The sequence below is a fragment of the Cherax quadricarinatus genome, chromosome 51 (assembly GCF_038502225.1).
Source record: "Cherax quadricarinatus isolate ZL_2023a chromosome 51, ASM3850222v1, whole genome shotgun sequence".
NCBI classification, from domain to species: Eukaryota; Metazoa; Arthropoda; class Malacostraca; order Decapoda; family Parastacidae; genus Cherax; species Cherax quadricarinatus.
In genome coordinates, this window is record NC_091342.1 from 12,097,002 (window position 1) to 12,116,072 (window position 19,071).

The following is a 19,071-nucleotide window of genomic DNA, read 5'->3' on the forward strand; positions in this document are numbered from 1 at the left end:
GCACGTGTGTGCGCATATGTGTGTATGTGTTCATGTACTTGCCTAGTTGTGCAGAGGTTGAGTCACAGCTCCTGGCCCTGCCTCTTCACTGGTTGCTACTAGGTCACTTCCTGCTCCATGAGCTTTATCATACCTCTTCTTAACCCTTTGACTGTTTCAGGGCCCTCTCTGAAACTGTCATTCTATGTCGCCAAATATTCGAAAAAAAAAAAATTATTTTTTCTTATGAAAATGTTAGGAATATTTTTACTAGTGTTTTAAGCCTAAAAAAAAATTTTTGCCATCAGTACTTACCGAGATATAGAGCCGCAAAGTTTGCAGAAATCGACGTGCGTATGGCAACAGCGGCGACTGCCGCCCGCCCGGTATTCTTTTATTTACTCTAATTCAAAGGTTTCTTGCATTTTTCAATATTTTTCTTTTCCAGGTAACTTATGTGGCCTGTGAGACCAATGTAAGGTGCATTGTTCAAATATACACTCATTATTTACAACACAATAACAGAACAAACTTTATCACTATTAGTTTGTGTATACACTTTGTTTACACAAACAAACAATACAAAACAATGTTTATTACTATTGTTCCATAATATATATACATATGTACAGTCACTAACCACGTTCCTAGAACTGCTGCAGCTTGTGGAACTCTTTGAAACATGGGTATATGCAGAGGGGCACTTCACACTCCTCACACATAAAACGAGTGTCTCTGCGTGTTTGTGGGCGTTTTGTGGTATGCATACATACATAACACCTCTTCTGAGCATTTTTCTTGGCAGTAGTAGGAGGCAGTTGTATGGGGTAGTGATCACCAGGCCTCAAACGAGATGACGTCTGTGGGCGCTGGTCTATTGCAGGAGTTGCTCCTTTGTACTTTGCAATTATTTGTCTGATTACTGACAGGCAAAATTCACCATATTTTGGTGTTTTGTTGGTCTTCAACTTGTATATGTTATAAGCATTTAGCATAGAGATATCAACAAGATGGAAAAAAAGTTTGATATACCACTTATAACTCTTGCGTACACAGTCTGCAAACCCAATCTGCATGTCACATTTGTCCACTAAGCGCATATTGAGGTTGTAGTCCATGACAGCTGCAGGCTTTAGAATGGGTTCATTGGTCTCTTTGTTGTCCCTGCCACTGGGTACCATTTCGTTTGTGTGAACTGATGTCAACAATGTGACATCACGTTTGTCATGCCACCGAAATGCCATGATGTCATTGGCAGCAAAGGCTTGCACCTCACCTCTGCGAGTGCCAGCGTCGAACCTTGGCATATGTTTGCGATTACCACGCACTGTGCCACACACGTCTGTCAAGTTCACTCGCAAGAAATCACTGAGTAAGGGGCTTGTGTACCAGTTATCAGTAAATAACATATGCCCCTTACCAAGATATGGTTCCATCATTGTTCGAACCACATCACCAGAGATACCCAATAACTTCATGGTATCTCTCAAAGTATTACTGCCAGTGTACACAATAATATCTAAAACAAGACCACTTCTGCAATCACACAGTACAAATAGCTTTATACCAAAGCGTTTCCTCTTGCTTGGTATATATTGCTTGAATGAGAGTCTTCCTTTGAATAAAATCAAGGACTCATCAATAACAAGCTTCCTGAAGGGATAAAAATACATGCAGCACTTTTGTTTCAGGTACATAAACACATTTCTTATCTTATATAACCTGTCGCTTCTGTCAGGCCTGGTTTTGTCTGAAAAGTGTAACATACGCAACAGTATCAGGAAACGATTGACACCTATAATGTCACTAAAACCTGGAGTTGAAATCAGGCGATCTGTTGTCCAGTATGTGGTGACAGTGTGCTTATACACATGTGGCATAAGCATTATTGTGGCAAAAAACAGGTACATCTCTGCCACAGTTGTCTCCTTCCACTTGTGTAGCCGTGATTTTGGTGAGAGAATTGTATTTGCCATGGTGTATTCACAGTATGTGTTGGTTTCCCTGACAATGATGTCCATCAGGGGTTCATCGAAGAATAACTCAAAGCAGTCCAGTTCACTGGCATTGTTCCCAAGTGGACAAGATGGCTTTATTCCACTTTGTGTTTCATCAAAGTCATGGGGACTGGGAACAAACTCGTCACCGTCCTGCCAATCCCAGATGCGGTCTGCTGGTGGGGTCTGGATATTGTACCGTGGTTGTGGCTGTGGTTGTGGCTGTGCAGGTTGTGGTGGTGCAGGTTGTGGCAGTGTGGGGTAGGGTGAGGCTGGTTGTTCTGCTGAGTCAGCCGCGTGGCTAGTAGCGTGGCCCGGTGATGGTGCCACATGGGCCGTGCCACCCTCACTATCACCACCACTGCCTCCTCCCTCACTGTCACCATTCATACCCATCGTTACAATATCATCATCTTCACTATCAGGTCGTGGTGTTGGGCCACGGGATGTGCTCCCAGAGTTTCTCCTTCCCCTTGGAACAACATATGAAACACTACCAGACCGCATGCTACGTCGTACATACTGGCGCTTCACTGGGGAATATTCACTCTCACTGTCACTAGAACTGCTTTCAATGACCTTGAAATCACTATCACTATCACTATCACTATCACTGCTATCATCAGGGTGTTGTACACGACCAAATAGTTTCCTCTTTCGTCCTGGTACAGGCGAAGGTGAATGTGAACAAGCCGGCACAGCACCAGAGGTCGAAGGTTGTGGGTCATCTGGGTTTTCGTCACTATTTACGTTATCCTGGGCACTTTTTTCGGTAACACTCACTTGAAAACCCTTGAATTCACTGTCACTGACATTTTCATCGCTGTTAGAGCTATCACTTGGGAACAAAAGACCTCCAATCCGCCGAGGAGTGAGGAACTTCTTACCGAGAGGCATGGTGAAAATGGACTGACAACATGGCGTTCCCACAATGCACCGCTAGGTCCGAGATTTTTTTCACAGGGTGCACACCGACCACTGAGACCCATTCTCTCCCGTGTAGGCCTACCAGGCCTTTGGCGCGCGATTTGAAGCCGCTAGAATTTGTGCGTATAAATACGTCAGAAACATTGGCTCGTAAGACGTATTTATACGTCGGAAACAGTCAAAGGGTTAAAGCTATGTATGGATCCTGCCTCCACTACATCACTTCCCAGACTATTCCACTTCCTGACAACTCTGTGACTGAAGAAATACTTCCTAACATCCCTGTGATTCATCTGAGTCTTCAACTTTCAATGTGACCCTTTGTTGCTGTGTCCCATCTCTGGAACATCCTGTCTCCGTCCACCTTGTCAACTCCTCTCAGTATTTTATGTGTTGTTATCATATCCCTCCCTATCTCTCCAGTCTTCCAGTATTGTGAGGTCAAGTTCTCTTAATCCTTTGACTGTCATGACCCCAGATCCTAAAGTATCTCTATCTGTTGCAGAATTTTTGAAAAAAAAAAAAATTTCATATGAAATGATAGAGAATCTTTTCCCGATGTTAATGACACCAAAAGTACAAAATGTGATGGAAAATTTACGGAATTACTCTCTTGAAGTTAGCGATTGGCGATTTCACCCACTTTGAACCCTATTTTCGGCCAATTCCATTGTTCCAGTCAACCAAACTCATAGCTATTTCTTTAGAACTCCATTTGTTCTATTGACTGAGTACAAGAAGCTGCCCATTTACCAATTTCAACTACCAAATAAAGTGGTCAGAAATTGGCAGTTTGGCCAATTTCACACAAGTTTCAAAAGATGCCAATTTCAAAATAGGGTCCAAAATAAATAATGCAGACATTCCTGGCACTAAAATAACATTTTCTCTGCTCATCAGTCACGTCTCCAGGCCCCTCTTATATTACTCTTGCTTTTTATTTTGAATTTTTATTCACACAAAAAATAGAAGATTTCCTGTTACACATACTACTGCTGCATTATTGTAATAATTGTATAAATAATGTCAACCCATTTGTGACTGCGTATTAGAATGGCTGGTTGGACACTTATTGGACAATGACGTCATTTGTTTACTCTTGAACATTGGCAAAAATTGAACATTTCCGTTACATTGAGCTCAATTTCAAGGTCCTTTTCATTGTGAAACCAATCAAAATCATCTTTATTTCTGTAATATGTCTTCCATTCTATCAAGTGAGACCAAGAAAACGAGAATACAACCATAAATACTACACAAAAATACACCTCAGAGTCAGCATTTTGATCCAAAAACACAGAGTTGTTTTTTTTTCTCTCTTATGCACTGTGTGCTGCAGGATTTTTTTAAACTGTGCACACTGACCACACAGACCCATTCTCTCACAGGGGGGCCTACCAGCTTTCTCCTGCTTGATTTGAAGCCACTAGAATTTTGGAGTATAAATACATCAAAAACACTGGCTCATGAGACGTATATGTATGACCGAAACAATCAAAGGGTTAACCTCACCTCATAGGCCATGCCCTTTAGCTCCGGGACTAGTCTTGTTGCAAACCTTTGCACTTTCTCTAGTTTCCTTATGTTCTTGGCCAGATGTGGGTTCCAAACTGGTGCTGCATACTCTAATATAGGCATAACATAGTGTACAGGGTCCTGAACGATTCCTTGTTAAGATGTCGGAATGCTGTTCATAGGTTTGCTAGCCACTCGTATGCTACCTTTGAGGAGTTTTGAGAGTTTAACAACTCTCAGAGCCTGGCCATGGGCCAGGCTCATAGCTGCAGCAGTTATTTGGTTGATGTGCACCTCAGGAGATGTGCCCGGTGTTATACTCACCCCAAGATCCTTTTCCTTGAGTGACGTTTGCAGTCTCTGGCTCCCTAGACTGTACTCTGTCTGTGGTCTTTTTTGCCCTTCCCCAATCTTCATGACTTTGCACTTGTTGGGGTTGAAACACCAGGAGCCAGTTGCTGGGTCAGGCCTGCAGTCTGTCCAGATCCCTTTGTAGTTCTGCCTGGTCCTCGTCCAATTGAGTTCTTCTCATCAACTTCACATCATCTGCAAACAGGGACACTTCTGAGTCTATTCCTTCCATCATGTCATTCACAAATACCAGAAACAGCACCGGTCCTAGGGCTGGCCCCTGTGGAACCCCACTCGTCACAGGCGCCCATTCTGACACCTCACCATGTACCATGACTTGCTGTTGTCTTCCTGACAGGTATTCCCTGATCCATTGCAGTGCCTTCCCTGTTATCCCTGCCTGGTCCTCCAGCTTTTGCACTATTCTCTTGTGTGGAACTGTGTTAGATGCCATTTTACAGTCCAAGAAAATGCAGTCTACCCACCCCTCTCTCTTATCTTACTGCTGTCTCCCTCTCAAAGAACTCGAGTAGGTTTGTGACACAGGATTTCCCGTCCCTGAAACCGTGCTGGTTTGCATGCATATATGTGATGTGTGGACATCTCAGTATTGAGGAATTCCTGGAAGAAAAAGGCTTGAAGGTTATTGACTGAAAGATTTCATAATTTTATATTCTTAAGCTATAAATTTTCCCTTTATTTTCTTCGTGAAAAAGTTGATTTTATATATCATTGATAATACTATTGAAGGTGTTTTTAACGAGTACCTTAAATGTCTTAATTTCATTTAGTATGAGAATAAATTTTATCTTAATTTTTCAGATAATAAGGTTTATATATGGCATCACCGGAGAGAATTACCCGTTGTTACACTTGTTGGACATACTCGAACTGTAAACTGTGTGACATGGAACTCTCGGTATCCAGCCATGGTCGCTTCTGTGTCAGATGATGCTACAGTTCGCATATGGGGACCTGCACCCCAGTACAGGCCAACCACTTCAAGCCAAAATGGCACAAGTGCCACTACCAATGGTAAAGTGGAAGATTGATTGTAAAATCAAACTCCAGAGTCAAGTATTTTTTTTTTCCTTTTTAACACAGAATGTAGATAGCTATCGAAATGCCAAGTAAAAAATAGACATTTGGGAAGATTTTTGCCTTTACAGGGTAACCATCACTAAAATAGTCTAGTCCCTACTTAGTATTTCTACAGTATTTTATTATCCTTTTGTGCCCTATTTAATCTGGACTTATTTATCTTTACCTTTCTTTGAACTTTCAATTTCTGATGAAAATTAAAGATCCTGTTTCATATATGAATGCACTAAACTAAATTATTCCGCACATACAAGAGAAATGTGAGGCAACTATTTGTTATGTTGTGTGGGGGCAGGATATTTGGTAAAATGAAAACATCAAACTCATAATCAAGCAATGTATTGGTCTTTTTTTTTTTTTTTTTTTTTTTTTTTTTTTTTCCAACAAGTTGGCCGTCTCCCACCGAGGCAGGGTGACCCAAAAAAGAAAGAAAATCCCCAAAAAGAAAATACTTTCATCATCATTCAACACTTTCACCACACTCGCACATTATCACTGTTTTTGCAGAGGTGCTCAGAATACAACAGTCTAGAAGCATACACATATAAAGATACACAACATACCCCTCCAAACTGCCAATATCCCAAACCCCTCCTTTAAAGTGCAGGCATTGTACTTCCCATTTCCAGGTCTTATCATCATTTATTTTTATTTACAACTGCACACTTGATGTACTTATGAACACATCCTGCTGAAAAATTTTCTGTTTCTCATGCAATCTGACTAAGATCATCACTCGTGTCTCGATATTGCTGTCAGTACATTACAGTGGACCCTCAACCAACGATATTAATCCGTTCCTGAGAGCTCATCGTTAGTCAAAATTATCGTTAGTCAAGTTAATTTTCCCCATAAGAAATAATGGAAATCAAATTAATCCGTGCAAGACACCCAAAAGTATTGAAAAAAAAATTTTTACCACATGAAATATTAATTTTAATACACACAAGCTGAAGATTACATGCACAGTTACATGACACTTAACTTTATTGAAGATCTGGTGATGATTGATGGGATGGGAGGAGGGGAGAGCATTGATCTTCTTAGTGTTTAGAAGAGGAGTGGTATTAGGAGGCAAAAACTTCACTTTAATGAAGCTCATGTCCCTAGAAAGTCGCTCTGCCAATTCTGAAGGATGACCAGGAGCATTGTCTAATACCAGGAGGCACTTAAGGTCTAATTTCTTTTCAAATAGGTAATTTTTCACATTGGCGGCAAATGCATGGTGTAACCAGTCATAGAAAAAGTCCCTAGTGACCCATGCCTTACTGTTTGCCCTCCACAGCACACACAAATTAGCCTTGAGGACATTGTTTTTCCTGAACACTCTGGGAGTTTCAGAGTGATACACCAATAAAGGCTTCACTTTGCAATCACCACTAGCATTGGCACACATCAACAGAGTAAGCCTGTCTTTCATAGGCTTATGTCCTGGGAGTGCCTTTTCCTCCTGAGTAATGTACGTCCTGTTTGGCATTTTCTTCCAACACAGGCCTGTTTCGTCACAATTAAACACTTGTTCAGGTTTCAGTCCTTCACTGTCTATGTACTCCTTGAAGTCCTGCACATATTTTTCAGCCGCTTTGTGGTCCGAACTGGCAGCCTCACCATGCCTTATCACACTATGAATGCCACTACGCTTCTTAAATCTCTCAAACCAACCTTTGCTGGCCTTAAATTCACTCATATCACTAGTTGCCGGCATTTTTTTAATTAAATCGTCATGCAACTTTCTAGCCTTTTCACAAATGATCGCTTGAGAGATGCTGTCTCCTGCTAAGTAAGTAAGTAAGTTTATTCAGGTATACACAAATACAGTTACATAGAATTATCGTACATAGCAGCATATGTGCAGAAAACCTAGGATAACCCAAAAAAGTCAGACAGAGTGACTTATCTGTTTCTCGTTTATCCACACCAATAAAAGTCTCTCAACATCTTCTATCACTTGCGATCTCAGTTTCGAGAACATAGTTGCACCTTTGGCAAGAACAGCTTCCTCGATTGCCGTTTTCTTGGCCACAATAGTAGCGATGGTTGATTGGGGTTTTGTGTACAGCCTGGCCAGCTCGGAGACACGCACTCCACTTTCATACTTAGCAGTGATCTCTTTCTTCATATCCATAGTAATTCTCACCCTTTTTGCTGTAGGGTTGGCACTAGAAGCTTTCTTGGGGCCCATGGTGACTTATTTTGCAGGTGCAATCACTAAAAAGGCTGTGATAATATGAAATGTTCCGATTGTATGCTTGGAAGCGACCGCGGTGGCTGGCTGGCTTGCAAACACTGGCCAGAAGTGGACGCGTCTCAGACGGAACGAATAGTGTTGGTCGAGTTTTTTAGCGCTAATTGAGGCAAAATTTTTGCGATAAAATGTATCGCTAGTCAGATTTATAGTTAATCGATGCCATCGCTGGTCGAGGGTCCACTGTATCCCATTCCTACAAGCTCAACAACACTACACTACACACACAACCCACATGTAGGAGAATGATTCAGCAATATTCATTAGGGAAGAGCTCATCTCCAATCTTATTTTGAACCTTACAAGTATGTTGTGCTTTAACCCCTTGAGGGTCCGTGCCGTAGATCTATGGCTTTACGTTGAGGGTCCAAACTGTAGATCTACGTCATGAGCTCAGTTCACTCAGATAAGCTGTGAGCGGTAAATTTTGGCCTTGATATGAGAGAATGCATCTATGTGGTATGTGTGCACCACATAAAACAAATCCTGCAGCACAATGCATAATGAGAGAAAAAACCGAGACCGTAATTTTCGATTAAAACAGCGAATTTGCAGTGTTTTTTTCACATGTTTTTTATGGTTGTATTTGTGATTTCTTGGTCTCATTTGATAGAATGGAAAACATATTACAGAAATAGAGATGATTTTGATTGGTTTTAGTAATGGAAATGGCTTGAAACTGAGCTCAAAGTAGCGGAAATGTTAAATTTTTTACGATGTTCAAGAGCAAACAAATGACCTCACACGCCTAATACACGCCTGCTGGTGGGTCTAATATACGTTCACAAATGTGCTGATATTATTTATACAATTATTACAATATTGTGTAACAGTAAATCTTCTATTTTTTGGTCTGAATAAAAATTCATTATGTGAATAAAAAATCAAAATGGAATTCATTAGTAAAGCCTGAAAACTTAACTAATGAACAGAGGAAATGCTAGTTTAGTGCCAGGAATGCCTGCATTGTGTATTCTGGACACTATTTTGAAATTGGAGTATTTTGAACTATGCATTAAATTGGCCACATTACCAATTTCCGATCACTTTATTTTGTAGTTGCAACGGTTGACTTGGCGAATTCTTGTGCTCAATCGATAAAATAGAAGTAATACTAGTGAAATAGCTAAGAACATGGTTGACTGGAATAATTGAATTGGCCTAGAATGGGAGTCAAAGTCGGCAAAATCACCGATGCATAAATATCGCTGACACATAAAAAATTCGCAAGAGCATAATTTAGTCAATTTTCCATCAAATTTCATATTTTTTGTTTTATTACCTTCAGAAATAGATTCTCTACCATTTCATAAGAAAAAATAAAATTGAAATTTGGCCTCTGGACCCTGAAAGGGTTAAGAAACTTGAGCATTGAATTATGTGGGTTTACAACAACTGCACTGCTAATACTTACAAGTTACAAGAGCATTATGGTAACAGCAAGTATCAAAGTATGTGTGGCCAAGCAGTAGCTTGGAAGCCACATGTGATATGCTAACTTGTTTTATGCAGCTAATCGAGACAATATCCAGAACAGTAGGTAAACCTGGATGGATAGTCTCGCAAAACTACATTGAATGAGGAAACTCAAGCTTAGTCATGGCTGGTCTTGGTCATGTATATAATAAAGCATAAATACTTTTATGCTGTAAAGATTACTAAAAAGAATAAGAAGAAAATTGTCAAAGTGGGAAGTCTGAATGTGCGTGGATGTTGTGCAAATGATAAGAAAGAGATGATTGTGGATGTTATGAATGAGAAGAAGCTGGATGTCCTGGCTTTAAGTGAAACAAAGCTGAAGGGGGTGGGAGAGTTTCAGTGAGAGGAATAAATGGGATTAGGTCAGGGGTTTCAAATAGAGTTAGAGCTAAAGAAGGAGTAGCAATAATGTTGAAGGATAAGCTATGGCAGGAAAAGAGGGACTATAAATGTATTAATTCAAGGATTATGTGGAGTAAAATAAAGATTGGATGTGAAAAGTGGGTTATAATAAGCGTGTATGCACCTGGAGAAGAGAGAAGTGTTGAGGAGAGAGAGAGATTTTGGGAAATGTTGAGTGAATGCGTGGGAAGTTTTTAAATCAAGTGTGAGAGTAATGGTGGTTGGGGATTTCAATGCTAAAGTGGGTAAAAATGTTATGGAGGGAGTAGTAGGTAAATTTGGGGTGCCAGGGGTAAATGTAAATGGGGAGCCTTTAACCCTTTCAGGGTCCAAGGCCAAAATCTGAAGTCACGCACCAGTGTCCAAGAAATTTAGAAAAAAAAAAAAAATTATTTTTTCTTACAGAATTAAAGAGCATATTTTTGTGAAGGTAATAAAACAAAAAAAATAGAATCTGATCAGTACTTACCGAGATCCAGTGCCAAGAAGTTTATAGAAAATGATGTGGTGGTGGCAACATCGACGAATTCCACATACGTGTATTATATTATTTTGTTGTTTTAGTTGTTTTTTCTTTTCTTTTCCAATTTTTTTCTATTCCTACTAACATTTGGGGCCTGAGAGACCAATACTGTATATAATTGATATATATAAACTCACTGTATTGAACACAATAACCGCACTAAAGTTATTATCATATTATTGTTTACCACTGTTGTTTATTACAATAAACATGCACAAATATTGTATAATACTAATGTTCTATTATATATTTACATATTTACAATCACTGGACATGGTTTTAGAACTGCTGGAGCTTGTGGAACTCCTTGAAACAAGGCACCATGCACAGAGGCACCTTACATTCCTCACACATAAACCGAGTGTCTTTGCGTCTTTGTTGCCGTCGTTTTGTTTGTGCACAGACAATGCATCTCTTCTGAGGAAATTTCTTTTGAGTTGAAGGAAGCTGTATTATGAAATGATCACCTTCTCTCCTCAAATGCTTGGGTATATCGTGATGAATTCGAGGACCATGTTGTATTGCAGGTGTTGTTACCTGGTACTTCATTATGAGTTGTCTGACAACAGACAAACAAAATTCACCATACGGTGGTCTGTTACCAGTCTTTATTTGGTACATATTATATGCATTCAGCATTGAAATGTCCATGAGATGGAAGAAAAGTTTCATGTACCACTTGTAACTCTTACGAACACAGTCAACAAAACCAATCTGCATGTCACACTTGTCAACCAAGTGCATGTTTTGTGTATAATCAATCACTGACACTGGTTTTCGAATACGTTCATTAGTCACTCGATCAACTTTGCCACTGTCTTGCATTTCATTACGGTGAATGGTTGTCAACAATGTGACATCTCGTTTGTCATGCCACCGTAATGCCATGATGTCATTGGCAGTAAACACCTGCACGTCATCACCACGAACACCTGCATTGAGCCTGGGCATTTGTTTACGATTAGAACGCACTGTGCCACACACATCTGTCTTGTTCACTCGCATGAAATCACTGAGTAATGGGCTTGTGTACCAGTTATCGGTATATAATGTATGGCCCTTACCAAGATAAGGTGCCATCATGTTTCTCACTACGTCACCTGAGATACCCAATAACATCTTGGTATCTTTCAATGTTTTACTACCCGTGTATACAACAATATCCAACACCAGGCCACTGTCACAATCACAGAGTACAAACAATTTTATACCAAAGCGGTTCCTCTTGCTCGGTATATACTGCTTGAATGACAGTCTACCTTTGAACAAAATCAAAGACTCGTCAATTACAAGATTCTTGAATGGATAAAAGTATATCCTGAACTTTTGTTTGAGATACATGAAAACATTTCTAATCTTGTATAACTTGTCACTTCTGTCAGGCCTGGTTTTGTCAGAGAAGTGCAACATACGTAACAGTAAGGTAAACCTGTTCACTGGTATTATTTCACTGAAGGATGGGGTACAAATTAGCCGATCTGTGGACCAGTATGCTTTTATATTATGCTTATAGACGTGAGGCATAAGCATTATTGTTGCAAAAAGCAAATACATTTCTGCAACAGTCGTCTCTTTCCACCTGTGTAGTCTTGACTGTGGTGATAAGATCGTATTTGCCATGGTGTACTGAAAATACTTATTACTTTCCCTGGCAATAATTTCCATCAATGGCTGGTCAAAGAATAATTCAAAGAATTCCAGTTCATTGGCCGTGGTTCCAAGGGGACAGGTAGGTAGAATTCCACTTTGAGAGTCATCAAAGTGGTGAGGCTTGGGAACAAAATTGGGATTTTGCTGCCAATCCCACATACGGTTTTGTGGTGGATACTGGACATCATAGGCTGGTTGTACGGGCGGTTGTGGTTGTGGCGGGCTGGTGGCTGACGCTCCGCTTTGTCCTTGAACTGACGAGTCAGCAGCGTGGGTCCCCGTGTGGCACGGTGAGTCACGCATGGCGGTGCCACTACCACCACCAGCACCACTAACACCATCCACTGATGCCTGTAGCCCATCCATGCCAAGTGTAGCCACATCATCCTCACTATCACTACCTAAAACGGGTGTAGGGCCACGGGATGTACTCCGTCCCCTGGGCACAGCATAGGGTACACTACCCGAGCGCATGCGGTGGCGAACATACCGACGCTTCACTGGTGAATATGATTCCTCACTATCACTACTCGAATGATCGTCGAGCGCAATAAAATCACAATCCACGTCAGAATCATCGTCATTACTGAAGTCAGAGGCCTGGCCACGCGAAAATATTAGTTTTCTCTTACGTTTAGGAACACCCGACCGTGAGTCACGAGTGCCCACACCAGAGGTAGAAGGTCGAGGATCGTCGGGGTTTTCTGCACTATTATCGATATCCTGGTCATTATTTTCGGTCACTAACTTATCAAAGCCGTAGAATTCGTCTTTTCCACTTCCATCAGTGTCAGAACTATCAGACAGGAAGAGGAGAGTCCCAATTTTCCGGGGAGTGAGAGCTGACTTGCGACGAGGCATGGTGAACAAGGGTGGCTGAGCCGGCGTTCCCACAATGCTATGCAGGCGCCTAGATTTTTTGTTTACGGCGCACACCTACGGCACAGACCCATTCTCTCACATGTAGGCCTATGAGCGCTTTCGCGCTAAATTTGACGGCGCTAGAATTTTGGCATAGATCTATGGTTTGGACACTCACCGTAAAGCCGTAGATCTACGGGACGGACCCTGAAAGGGTTAATTGAGCTATGTGTAGAAAGAAATTTGGTAATAAGTAATACATATTTTATGAAAAAGAGGATAAATAAATATACAAGGTATGATGTAGCACGTAATGAAAGTAGTTTATTAGATTATGTATTCGTGGATAAAAGGTTGATGGGTAGGCTCCAGGATGTACATTTTTATAGAGGGGCAACTGATATATCGGATCATTATTTAGTTGTAGCTACTGTTAGAGTAAGAGGTAGATGGGAAAAGAGGAAGGTGGCAACAACAAGTAAGAGGGAGGTGAAAGTGTATAAACTAAGGGAGGAGGAAGTTCGGGTGAGATATAAGCGACTATTGGCAGAAAGGTGGGCTAGTGCAAAGATGAGTAGTGGGGGGGTTGAAGAGGGTTGGAATAGTTTTAAAAATGCAGTATTAGAACGTGGGGCAGAAGTTTGTGGTTATAGGAGGGTGGGGGCAGGAGGAAAGAGGAGTGATTGGTGGAATGATGAAGGAAAGGGTGTGACAAAAGAGAAAAAGGTAGCTTATGAGAGGTTTTTACAAAGCAGAAGTGTTATAAGAAGAGCAGAGTATATGGAGAGTAAAAGAAAGGTAAAGAGAGTGGTGAGAGAGTGCAAAAGGAGAGCAGATGATAGAGTGGGAGAGGCACTGTCAAGAAATTTTAATGAAAATAAGAAAAAATTTTGGAGTGAGTTAAACAAGTTAAGAAAGCCTAGGTAAAGTATGGATTTGTCAGTTAAAAACAGAGTAGGGGAGTTAGTAGATGGGGAGATGGAGGTATTAGGTAGATGGCGAGAATATTTTGAGGAACTTTTAAATGTTAAGGAAGAAAGGGAGGCAGTAATTTCATGCACTGGTCAGGGAGGTATACCATCTTTTAGGAGTGAAGAAGAGCAGAATGTAAGTGTGGGGGAGGTACGTGAGGCATTACGTAAAATGAAAGGGGGTAAAGCAGCTGGAACTGATGGGATCATGACAGAAATGTTAAAAGCAGGGGAGGATATAGTGTTGGAGTGGCTGGTACTTTTGTTTAATAAATGTATGAAAGAGGGGAAGGTACCTAGGGATTGGCGGAGAGCGTGTATAGTCCCTTTATATAAAGGGAAAGGGGACAAAAGAGACTATAAAAATTATAGAGGAATAAGTTTACTGAGTATACCAGGAAAAGTGTACGGTAGGGTTATAATTGAAAGAATTAGAGGTAAGACAGAATGTAAGATTGTGAATTAGCAAGGAGGTTTCAGAGTGGGTAGGGGATGTGTAGATCAAGTGTTTACATTGAAGCATATATGTGAACAGTATTTAGATAAAGGTAGGGAAGTTTTTATTGCATTTATGGATTTAGAAAAGGCATATGATAGAGTGGATAGAGGAGCAATGTGGCAGATGTTGCAAGTATATGGAATAGGTGGTAAGTTATTAAATACTTACAGTTACTTTTGCTGATGATACTGTGCTTATGGGAGATTCTAAAGAAAAATTGCAAAGGTTAGTGGATGAGTTTGGGAATGTGTGTAAAGGTAGAAAGTTGAAAGTGAACATAGAAAAGAGTAAGGTGATAAGGGTGTCAAATGATTTAGATAAAGAAAAATTGGATATCAAATTGGGGAGGAGGAGTATGGAAGAAGTGAATGTTTTCAGATACTTGGGAGTTGATGTGTCGGCGGATGGATTTATGAAGGATGAGGTTAATCATAGAATTGATGAGGGAAAAAAAGGTGAGTGGTGCGTTGAGGTGTATGTGGAGTCAAAAAACGTTATCTATGGAGGCAAAGAAGGGAATGTATGAAAGTATAGTAGTACCAACACTCTTATATGGGTGTGAAGCTTGGGTGGTAAATGCAGCAGCGAGGAGACGGTTGGAGGCAGTGGAGATGTCCTGTTTAAGGGCAATGTGTGGTGTAAATATTATGCAGAAAATTCGAAGTGTGGAAATTAGGAAAAATGTGTGGAGTTAATAAAAGTATTAGTCAGAGGGCAGAAGAGGGGTTGTTGAGGTGGTTTGGTCATTTCGAGAGATTGGATCAAAGTAGAATGACATGGAAAGCATATAAATCTATAGGGGAAGGAAGGCGGGGTAGGGGTCATCCTCAAAAGGGTTGGAGAGAAGGGATAAAGGAGGTTTTGTGGGCAAGGGGCTTGGACTTCCAGCAAGCGTGCGTGAGCGTGTTAGATAGGAGTGAATGGAGACGAATGGTACTTGGGACCTGACGATCTGTTGGAGTGTGAGCAGGGTAATATTTAGTGAAGGGATTCAGGGAAACCAGTTATTTTCATATAGTCGGACTTGAGTCCTGGAAATGGGAAGTACAATGCCTGCACTTTAAAGGAGGGGTTTGGGATATTGGCAGTTTGGAGGGATATGTTGTGTATCTTTATATGTGTATGCTTCTAAACTGTTGTATTCTGAGCACCTCTGCAAAAACAGTGATAATGTGCGAGTGTGGTGAAAGTGTTGAATGATGATGAAAGTATTTTCTTTTTGGGGATTTTCTTTCTTTTTTTGGTCACCCTGCCTCGGTGGGAGACGGCCGACTTGTTGAAAAAAAAAAAATACTTAGGGAGAAAAAACAGTGTAAATACATTTGAGTATATGCTAGAAGAAGGGCAGGAAACTATTAAGTGTTTAACCCTTTCATTGTCCAGACCCCTGATCTGAGAATTGCTCTCAGTGTCCAAGAATCTTCCCCCCCCCCCCAACACACACACACACACACACACACATTTCTTTTTTCTCTCGAAATGAGAATCTTTTTCGAAAGGTAATGAAACCAAAAGTGCGAAATTTTATGGAAAATTGATTAATTTATGCTTTTGCGAATTTTGCCGTATCAGCGATATTTAGTCATCGACCAATTATACATTGTTCCAGTCAACCAAATTCTTAGCTATTTTGCTAGTATCTCTTCCACTTTATTGATTGTGCACAAGAAACCTGGAGTTTACCTGGAGAGAGTTCCAGGGGTCAACACCCCCACGGCCCGGTCTGTGACCAGGCCTCCTGGTGGATCAAAGCCTGATCAACCAGGCTGTTGCTGCTGGCTGCACGCAAACCAACGTACGAGCCACAGCCCGGCTGGTCAGGAACCGACTTTAGGTGCTTGTCCAGTGCCAGCTTGAAGACTGCCAGGGGTCTGTTGGTAATCCCCCTTATGTATGCTGGGAGGCAGTTGAACAGTCTCGGGCCCCTGACACTTATTGTATCATCTCTTAACATGCTAGTGACACCCCTGCTTTTCATTGGGGGGAAGTTGCATCGTCTGCCAAGTCTTTTGCTTTCGTAGCGAGTGATTTTCGTGTGCAAGTTCGGTACTAGTCCCTCTAGGATTTTCCAGGTGTATATAATCATGTATCTCCTGCCTGCATTCCAGGGAATACAGGTTTAGGAACCTCAAGCGCTCCCAGTAATTGAGGTGTTTTATCTCCGTTATGCGCGCCGTGAAGGTTCTCTGTACATTTTCTAGGTCAGCAATTTCACCTGCCTTGAAAGGTGCAGTTAGTGTGCAGCAATATTCCAGCCTAGATAGAACAAGTGACCTGAAGAGTGTCATCATGGGCTTGGCCTCCCTAGTTTTGAAGGTTCTCATTATCCATCCTGTCATTTTTCTAGCAGATGCGATTGATACAATGTTATGGTCCTTGAAGGTGAGATCCTCCGACATGATCACTCCCAGGTCTTTGACGTTGGTGTTTCGCTCTATTTTGTGGCCAGAATTTGTTTTGTACTCTGATGAAGATTTAATTTCCTCGTGTTTACCATATCTGAGTATTTAAACTATCCAATTAAGTGATCAGAAATTGGAAATTTGGCAAATTTCACACAAATTTCAAAATAGGGTCCAGGATAAATAATGCAGGCATTCCTGGCACTAAAATAACATTTCCTCTGTTCATTAGTTATGTTCACAGTCGTTACACATGAATTCCATTTTGAATTTTTATTCACACAAAAATTGATTTACAGTGGAACCTCAAATTTCAAACGTATTGCTTATTGAACTCTTCGAAAATCAACCAACTTTGTCCCTATTATCGAACTAGCCCCTATTTTCGAACCGCCGGGTACTGGACCTGTCCACCTTCTTCAAAGATTAAGGAGATTTGCGCCAAGTGGAATGATGTCCAAATGTTTGTGGAGAAGTACCACCCTGAGCAAGCTGAAACAAGCCATCTTTGCAACAAGTTCAGTGACAAAACTATGTCCCATTTTAGGGAAATCTTAGAGGCACCAGAAACAGAGGACTGTGGACAGTTATTTTGTGAGACAGGGGTCCAGTGACTCTCAAGCTGGTCCTAGTGGCATTGAAAGACAGAGAAGGGAAGTAACCCCAGAGAGGGCTTTGATACCTAAAGTCCTTATGGAGGGGTATTTCCCTTCCAAACACTAACCCCAACTCCCTCTCTCCTCCTCCCTATCTTCCAGATGCCATCACCAATCTTCAATAAAGGTAAGTAAAAATGTTATTTTATATATTTATTTAAATTTATTAATACATAATTGTACACTATATTTGTTGTGTGTATGTAAAAACTATAATTAATCTCTATAAAATGTATTTTTTCGTGAATATTTTTGGGTTTCTGGAATGGATTAATTGTATTTCCATTATTTCTTATGGGAAATATTGCCTCACCTTTTAAACTTTTCGAATTTAGAACTAGCTCCTGAAACGGATTAAGTTTGAAATTTGAGATTCCACTGTACTGTTATATAATATTGCAATACAGCCTCTCCTCACTTAACAATGGAATTCTGTTCCTGAGACCACGTCGTTAAACAAATCTGTCGCTAAATGAGGAACATACTACAGTGGACCCCCGCTTAACGATCACCTCCCAATGCGACCAATTATGTAAGTGCGTTTGTTCGTGTATGTTTGGGGGTCTGAAATGGACTAATCTACTTCACAATATTCTTTATGGGAGCAAATTCGGTCAGTACTGGCACCTGAACATACTTCTGGAATGAAAAAATATCGTTAACCGGGGGTTCACCGTATAATGGTAGTGAGTTTGTGTCAACCATCTTTCATATTGTTTGAATGTCACCTTTGCACCATACATAACATTTCTGGTATATTTTTAAATGTTTATACAGTTCATTTAGAGAGAATGGATCAAAGTACGTAGAATGACATGGAGAGCGTATAAATCTGTAGGAGAAGGAAGGCGGGGTAGGGGTCGTCCTCGAAAAGGTTGGAGGGAGGGGGTAAAGGAGGTGTTGTGGGTGAGGGGTTTGGACTTCCAGCAAGCGTGCGTGAGCATGTTAGATAGGAGTGAATGGAGACGAATGGTATTTGGGACCTGACGAGCTGTTGGAGTGTGAGCAGGGTAATATTTTGTGAAGGGATTCAGGGGGACAAATTAGCCGCACTTGAGTCCTGGAGGTGAGAACTAAAGTGCCTGCACTTTAAAGGAGGTGTTTGGGATGTTGGATGTTTGGAGAGACATCAAAACTATCACATCTGGGCACCACTGCAAAGACTGATTATGTGTGAATGAGGGTGAAAGTGTTTCCTTTTTTGGGTCACCCTTCCTCAGTGGGAGACGGCTGACATGTTAAAAAAAAAAAAATACAATGCCATTCCATGGGGAAGTGGAGAAGAATCCTTCCTCTATAAGCCATGCCTGTCGTAAGAGGCGACTAAAATGCTGGGAGCAAGGGGCTAGTAACCCTTTTTCCTGCATTAATTACCAAATGTAAAAAGAAGTAACACTCGTTCCTTCTTTTTCGGGTCACCCTGCCTCAGTGGGAGACTGCCAGTTTGTTTAAAAAAAAGAGCCACATAATAAAAATGGGAGAGTGGAAACAGACTGCATTGAAAAATCTGGAT

General features: G+C 40.9%; 1 protein-coding gene across 1 annotated transcript in view; it reads left to right on the plus strand.

The window, feature by feature from the left end:
- LOC128706316 (WD repeat-containing protein 26-like) overlaps positions 1-19,071 on the plus strand; it is a 168,898-nt gene that overhangs the window by 144,124 nt on the left and 5,703 nt on the right. Inside the window, 1 exon segment of the mRNA XM_070095853.1 lies at positions 5,592-5,804. Coding sequence (XP_069951954.1) covers positions 5,592-5,804 — 213 coding nt within the window.